Below are 8,284 nucleotides of genomic sequence, written 5' to 3' on the forward strand. Positions count from 1 at the left end.
AAAGTGTAATAATGTTATTTCCATTCATAAATTTCACTGCGTCGTAGTACTCGTACTTCCATTCATTAATTTTACTACGCCGCAGTACTCGTATTTTCGTTCATAAATTTCGACCAATGGGAGGCCTGGACTACCAACTCGCACAGAAGCTCAAAACTCTACGGAGTTGGCAGCGAAATTTTCGGCTTCATTTTTCATTCAATTTTCTTGGTCGAATTTCGGGCTGGGCTGCGGTGAGTGAAATATAGGATTGAATTGAAGTTTTTAATTAAAGTAGATTTTATTATTAATTCAAGTCATTAAAATAGGCAGTTTATAATTTTGTCATTCATGTTTTTTTACATTATGTTTACGATACATTTTTATATTGAAATTTTCTGTGAATTTTTCCATCAACGTCTCTCTATATATTATTGTTTTTCATGTACATATTATCTTGATTAATATGACAATAAATATTATTATAAAATAATTATGAATAACTTTGTGAATATTATCATAATCTCCATTAAATATCATTATTGTTTCACTATATATTTTTTCTAGTAATCATATAATCAATATTATTATGAATTTCGCTGTATTCCGCTTATAGTGAATATTGATATCAAACCTCCAGTACATGTTATTATAATTATTAAAATTCATATTATTATTAATAATAAACATCTTAAAATTTTGATTACTTACGAATTACTTATATACTTATATACCTGTTTATTGTGAGGGTTGTATGAGTCATATTTCATGGGGTATGCAAGGTATGAATCATATATATCATCCCATAGCTTGATCCATATATATTTCCGAGAATGATGAATAATGATTTTGCTTATCGAAGCCTCTAATCACTGTTGTTCTTGCGATTTTTATTTTAAGTAAAATGATGAATAAATATAGAAATGATTAATATCATTCGCACTAAAAAAACAATAAGCATCTATCATTGTATATCATTAATTTTGCTATTGGTACTCCAGGTTTTCGGCTGTTCCTTTCTGTTCGGAATTTTTCTGGCATTCGCGATCTTCGAACCAGCGGGGAATCCGGGATTCTGAGGTATTCTGGTTTCCTGAGGAATACTCATTAGTTACTGAAGGAATAATTTGGACGCTCGGGAAGAATTATTCTGCCTTGCAAACCTCAACCCGAAATAGTTTTTTTTACAAAAATGTTTGATAAAAATTCTTAACTTTTTTGATAAATTTCTAACTGAATTCTGATAAAATTTGCCGAAAATATTCATTTATTAGGAATTTTTTCGTAATTCAGGTCTCTGGAAAGTCTACGGGAAAGAACTTCGCAAAATTCCGCAAAAATTTCGGTTGCGTTCCTGGACTCAGAAAGTGAAAAATTATACCGTGAAAAAGTCGAAAAATTTGGCGTTGCTGTCATCGACGTCGAAAATTTCAATTTTTTTACAAATTTTCAAAGTGAAAACAGTATCGTGTCCGGCATCAAAAGAAAATTTTCGATTTCGAAAAAATTTCGAGAAAAATTCATCCCATTCAAGAGTTTCGGAAATAAATTTTTCCCGGCTACGAATTCCGAAGAAAATTTGCCAGATGAGGAAATGAAGTCAAAATCGGAAATTTTTTTCGGGTCGTGTTCCATGGAAAATTTTGAAAAAATTCCTCGAAAAATTCGGTTTTTGAACAGGAATGCAAACAGTAGCGAGCTGGTGGATTTTGAGCCCAAGCTAACAGATCGAAAAACAACTTTAAACCTTTTTTCCCCATTTCACAACGACGTTCATAATTCTATGTACGAAATATGCTTCAAAAATTCCTTCTATCGCTTTTTGTCCGAAAATACGTCCCTTACTGCGCATAATATTCAGAAATACTTTATTGAACACGAACAACTTGAGGTTATGGGGGAATATTTTCAAGAAAATGAGAAAATTTCCCCGAATATGAGGCATTTACTCCAAAAATTACCCCAAACGGGAGACCTCATAACAAATCATAAACACCGAAAACCCGAAAACATTGAAAACGAAAATAAACAAAATATTTACCCTCAATTTTCATCAAAAATTCACGCACAAAGTAGTTCAAAAAGCGTTCCAGATGAACACCAAAATGAAAATGTAGGAAAATGCGAAATTTTTCGGCGTTTCAAAAAGATCCTGCGTAATTTTCTTGATGGCAACCCGCACGCCGAGAACTTCATCATCACCGACGACAGTCACGTTTTTACTCCGGACTTCGCCAGGTAAAAGTCAAGGAAAAAAATTAAAATATTCAACGCGAAGCTATAAACGAAAGTAGCAAAAAATTACATTAAAAAAATAAATGTTCAAAGTAAAAGTCTTTAAAGTTTGAAATGAAATGTTGCGTGTGAGTGAGAGATGTCATGTCCCATTTTAGAATAAAAGAGCAAAATAATACCATTTAAAATTGCATAATTTAATATGGGAATATATTTTCAGTTTTTTCATGAGGACCCAGCCAATATTGGCCCTGGACCCGTCGGTATATTGCATCAGCACCAGCAACCCACTGTCCCAGGGCCACTGGCCCATCCAGATGCCCAGTAAGTTTCTGGGTCCAACTTGCATTTTAATAACGGCTGGGCCTCAATGTCGGAGCCCTGCAACCGCGCTGTTATTTACTGTATTATTTTAAATTATTAGCCCCATGGCTTGGGCACAGCCATTATTTCGGCCTATCATTTTAAATACTGGCCCAAAAGCCAATACATATTATAATATAGCGGTTTCAGCGTTTATTAGGCCGTAGGCCTGTCGCCGATTCATAACATCGCAGAACATACACAGCTTGTTGTGGTCTCGAACGCGCAACTCACTGCTACAATTCTGCTGTGCTTAACAACTGCCCGGCCTCCTCGCCGATTCTGACCAGAAACTGGCGCACAGAGCTGGGATCGAACCCGCGCCTCTCTGCGCCAATCCTAGGACTCTGAACTTTAACCACTGGGCCACCCTGCCACCAAAATGAAAATGTTAATATTCACATATTAACCGGGTTAATAGCGGGTTATTATTCACAATGTTAACCCGCTAATAGGATATACTGGCCCCCAAAGATGCAATATTGGTCAAGAACACAGATTCATCATGCCACCAAATTTGAAAATTCATTGCAACATCAGAAATTATCCATTCTAACTATCAGTCACATCCATTAAATGGGTTGTTGTTGTCATTGTCAACGTTTTCTTTCTCGAATGTTTGGATCTTACTAATCATGTTCTTCATTAACGCTAATTTATCATGATTTTTATCCGGATTCTTCTATTTCTTTTCCTCTAATTCGAGTAACTCTTCCGTTCAGCTCAGCAGGTTGGAGGAAACCTTGCCCTCGGTAACCGTGGAGAAACCCAAGCTGCTAACAGCGAAGAAATCCTAATTGGCAAACGCGAAGAAACCTTAGCTGGCAACCGTGGTGAAAGCCTAGCTGGCAACCGCGAAGAAAACCTAGCTGGCAACCGTGAAGAAAGATTAGCTGGCAACCACGATGTCGATCCAGATGAAGACCAAAAAAAGATTCCCGAAGTAAAGAACCGCAAGAATAAGTATGCTCCGCCATCTTTTTTCGAGACCCTGCCCTTAGCGTCCCACCTGAGGCGGGTGGACCACTTCGTGGTTGGGGGCGCCACGCTGGTTCCCCGCCCCCTCCTGGAGGAGGTACTCACCCACTTCACGCTCCCCGTGGTACCTACCACTCGCTCCTTCCCCCGTCCCTCTGACTTTGTCCCCTACGGGACCCCTTTCCCTCCAGATGGGGAAGAGGGGAAAGAAACTGAACAAACAAAAGAAAATAAATATAATAATGGAAATTTGTACGACGAATATAAAAAATTCAAGTTAAGAGAAGCGGAGATGAGCGGTGGAAACGAGTTGATGAAACAAGAATTCAATATCATGGTGAGGTGATGTCATTTTAGTATTTCTCATAGCATATTCTACCTGAATTTTAGTTAAATACAAATTATTATTCAATCTATTTTCGTCTCAAAAGGGTAATTTAGTTAGCGAGTAGGAAATATATTCCTAATTTGTTAAAAGGTGGAGGTGGCAGATTGGCTGTCGTGGTCCAGCCACCGACTGCTGCGAGGCTGCGTCGTACCAGCCACACCGCGATCCTGTCTCATCCGCCATCTTGAATCTCAGGGTAACGGATGCTATGTCGCATTTAAAATCAATTACTTTCATCTTGAATCTCAGGGTAACGGATGCCACATCGCATTTAAAGTCTATTACTTCCATCTTGAATCTCAGGGTAACGGATGCCACATCGCATATAAAGTCCATTACTTGCATTATGAATCTCAAGGTGACGGATGCCATGTCGCATTTAAACTCCATTACTTCTGTCTTGAATCTCAGGGTAACGGATGCCATGTCGCATTTAAATCCATTGCTTTCATCTTGAATCTCATGCTAACAGATGCCATGTCGCATTTAAAATTAAATATTCATTATGACGAATATTGACAACATAGTTAACTATCATTATGTACATATTAATAAATATTTCACTTCATTTAACATTATTAAAATTGAGCCATTATTTAGCTATCATTAATACAGTTGCTATGTTAAATATTTAGAATACAATCGATGTGGGTCACCCTGACCCAGTTTGTCCCGGCAATAGGGCGTATCAGTGCTACGTCCGCTCTTATCACGTGTTATTTGTAAGTGAGTGTGTCACTATTTAGACAATATGACTTACTGATGTTTCTGAGTGTAATATCTCTACAGACACATCTAAGGACAATGAGGACTCAAGGCGCTGCGCCTTGCCAGGAGTTGACCAAGTGCCCTTAGTGGAGCCGGAGAAGTAAGGGTTTTTCTCCTTAATTTTTACTACCTTTAAGCCTTATTATTACTTATATCGTGACCCTTAATATAATTATATCGTGGCCCTTAATATTATTCATATTCTAATCATTTGATTCTTATAAAATTTTAACAAAACACAAAATATCAAGTTAAACAATTTTTGTTGAAAATGTTTTACGTTATCAAAAAATTACGAATGTTTTGTAACGCTGAAAAATTAAGGAGGATCTTTTCATGACTGGCGATAGTTTGAAGAAGCTACTAGACTTCCACCGGGTTCGATAAGGAGCTAGGCATTTCAAATCTGAATATATATTTTATTCATGGTAACGGATGCCATGTCGCATTCAAATCCATTGTTTTCATATTGAATCTCAGTGTAATGGATGCCATGTCGCATTTAAATCCATTACTTCCATCTTGAATCTCGGGGTAACGGATGCCATGTCGCATTTAAATCCATTACTTCCATCATGAATCTCAGGGTAACGGATGCCATGTCGCATTTAAATCCATTTCTTCCTTCTTGAATCTCAGGGTAACGGATGCCATGTCGCATTTAAATCCATTACTTCCATCTTGAATCTCGGGGTAACGGATGCCATGTCGCATTTAAATCCATTACATCCGTCATGAATCTCAAGGTAGCGGATGCCATGTCGCATTTAAATCCATTTCTTCCATCTTGAATCTCAGGGTAGCGGATGCCATGTCGCATTTAAATTCATTACTTCCTTCTTGAATCTCAGGGTAGCGGATGCCATGTCGCATTTAAATCCATTTCTTCCTTCTTGAACCTCAGGGTAACGGATGCCATGTCGCATTTAAATCCATTACTTCCGTCATGAATCTCAAGGTTCCGTCATGAATCTCATGTCGCATTTAAATCCATTTCTTCCATCTTGAATCTCAGGGTAACGGATGCCATGTCGCATTTGAAGTTAAATATTCATTATGAAAAATATCGACTTCATATATAACTACATAACATTATGTACATATTAATAAATATTTCACTTCATTTAACATATGTTCAACTTAAATTATTATATAACTATCACTCATAGTTCCAATGTTATATCATTATAATATAAGCAATTTGCAGTGGGTCATCCTGACCCAGTTTGGCCCTACAAAAGGGCTTATCAGGGCTACGTCCGCTTCCAGCACGTACTGTGGGTACGAAAGTGTGTCACTATTTGGATAATATGACTCACTCATGTTTCTCAGTATGTTATCTCAACAGAGATAACTAAGGACGAGGACTTAAGGCGCTGCTCCTTGCCCGGAGTTGACCAAGTGCCCTTAGTGGAGCCGGAGAAGTAAGGGTTTTTCTCCTTAGTTTTTACGACTTATAACCCTTAATATCATTTATATCGTGGCCCTTAATATTACTTATATTACATCTATCACCCCAGTAACCCTAGTAACTATTACCCCAGTAAGCCTAAGCCTAGTAACTATTACCCCAGTAACCCTACTAACCATTACCCCAGTAACCCTAGTAACTATTACCCCAGTAACCCTAGTAACNTTGGTCATGATCTGTCTCTTATACACATCTAGATGTGTATAAGAGACAGGCTCTATTCCCTGCCCTAAATTTTAACTGGGTTAATCCCATTCATAACTAAGTCATTACTTCAGCACACTCATCACAGTCGGAATTCAGTAATCACATTCATTGCATTCATAATTAATGCGTGACATTCACCATATTCATAATTAATTCATCACATTCACGACATACATAATTAATGCATGGCATTCATCACCACTGCAGGCGGGCGGCAGCTCCCTCATCACCCTCAAGATGATGACGTACGCGGACGACTACTCCCTCCGCAAGCTGCTCGAGGTGATGAATTGTGATGAATTGTGATGAACTGAGATGAATTGTGATGAATTGTGATTAATTGTGGTGAACTGTGATGAATTGTGGTGAACTGTGATGAATTGTGATGAATTGTGGTGAACTGTGATGAATTGTGGTGAACTGTGATGAATTGTGATGAATTGTGATGAATTGTGGTGAACTGTGATGAATTGTGGTGAACTTTGATGAATTGTGATAAATTGTGATGAATGTTTAGATTATAGATTACAAAATCAACATAACCAATCTATTTATTAAAATAATACCATTCACTCTATTACAAACTTCAAAATTGACGAAATATTACTTAAAAAATATAACTCAGTACTCACTGCAGTGAGTGACAGAGAGCGCATTTTCTCGTCGACATAAACGTGAAGTCACGGACGGACAGACAGACGGACAGACGGACGGACGGACGGACAGACAGACAGACGGACGGACGGACATGGCGAGTACAATAGTGCATTTTTTCCATAAATGAAAAAATGCGCTAAAAATGAACGAGTCCTTTTTGGACTCGCTCATTAGCGGCTGATTTACGCGCTCCCCGAGTCCTGGGCGGCACCTGGTGCAGAAGGCTGAGTCGCTATTAGGAGTCAGAATATCACCTAGCGAAATAAGCGAGTCTTAATATAGCGATGCACTTTTTATGATTATGTGGGTCACCCTGACCCAGTTTTGTTCTGACAGAAGGGCGGTGTATCAGTGCCAAGCAAAGAAAGTGTATCACTATTTTAACAACATGATACATTCATTTTTTGAGTGTACAAACTATTTTTATGGTATAAACATGGCTCACACTTTGACATAATTATTAACTTATTTTTCCTTCACCTTAATTCAAAAGAAATTAATTAATTTTTTTAAATAAATTTCATAAGAAATTCATTAATTTCAAATTCTCTTTAAGTATAAGTTTCGGAATAATTTTAGCTATCTCGACCCAGACTCAGGTCATATTGTCCAAATAGTGACTCACTTTATTTTATTACTGCGAGTAACAATAAAACGCCATTTTTCTTGGTTGAAATGACCCAGATAAGTGCAAAAGTGCATCGATATTTGGATAAAATCTCATTAATTTTTTCAAGTGCCTAAGCCTATATACTTGCCCGGTGGGGCAAGAACATCATGCCAGAAATTTTAAGAAATGTTAATTAATTTTTATTAAATTATTACAAATTTGTCAGAATTTCCTTCGACAAATTATTTTAGATTAATCTTAAAGCAAATATTGTCAGTTGTTATTACTATTATTGGTATTATTATTATTATTACTATTATTATTATATTATTCATAATTATTACATTATTACGTCAAATTTGAATGATTTTCTGTGCGCGCATTAAGCTGTATAGCTGGCCACTGCCACGTGCATGAAGGGTAATCATAACATAGTTTGGGTACCGCCCGGGCCTCTGCCAGAGAGTCGCTACACTCGGCTTAAACCCAATCGAAATCAGCTTCTGGTCAGAATCTCCTTTACTTTTCGTGTCCTGAGAGCATGAAGTATGACAAGTGTGTCCTGAGAGTATGACAAGTGTGTCCTGAGAGTATGACAAGTGTGTCCTGAGAGTATGACAAGTGTGTC

General features: G+C 37.4%; 2 protein-coding genes across 2 annotated transcripts in view; both read left to right on the forward strand.

The window, feature by feature from the left end:
• Positions 1 to 2,437: 2,437 nt before the first annotated feature.
• LOC108676916 lies at positions 2,438 to 4,811 on the forward strand (the record flags this gene model as incomplete). Its single annotated transcript, XM_018165074.1, is given in 4 exon segments — positions 2,438 to 2,538; positions 3,300 to 3,892; positions 4,034 to 4,139; positions 4,733 to 4,811. Coding segments are annotated over 4 exon segments (875 nt in total), but the record flags the coding sequence as incomplete, so codon positions are not given.
• Positions 4,812 to 6,600: 1,789 nt separating this feature from the next.
• Positions 6,601 to 8,284, forward strand: part of LOC108676917 — a 3,613-nt gene continuing 1,929 nt past the window's right edge. Inside the window, exon 1 of the mRNA XM_018165075.2 lies at positions 6,601 to 6,671. Coding sequence (XP_018020564.1) covers positions 6,627 to 6,671 — 45 coding nt within the window. The 5' untranslated portion in view covers positions 6,601 to 6,626. The remainder of the gene's footprint in view (positions 6,672 to 8,284) is intronic.

Source organism: Hyalella azteca, unplaced genomic scaffold (assembly GCF_000764305.2).
Source record: "Hyalella azteca isolate HAZT.00-mixed unplaced genomic scaffold, Hazt_2.0.2 contig10388, whole genome shotgun sequence".
NCBI lineage: Eukaryota > Metazoa > Arthropoda > Malacostraca > Amphipoda > Hyalellidae > Hyalella > Hyalella azteca.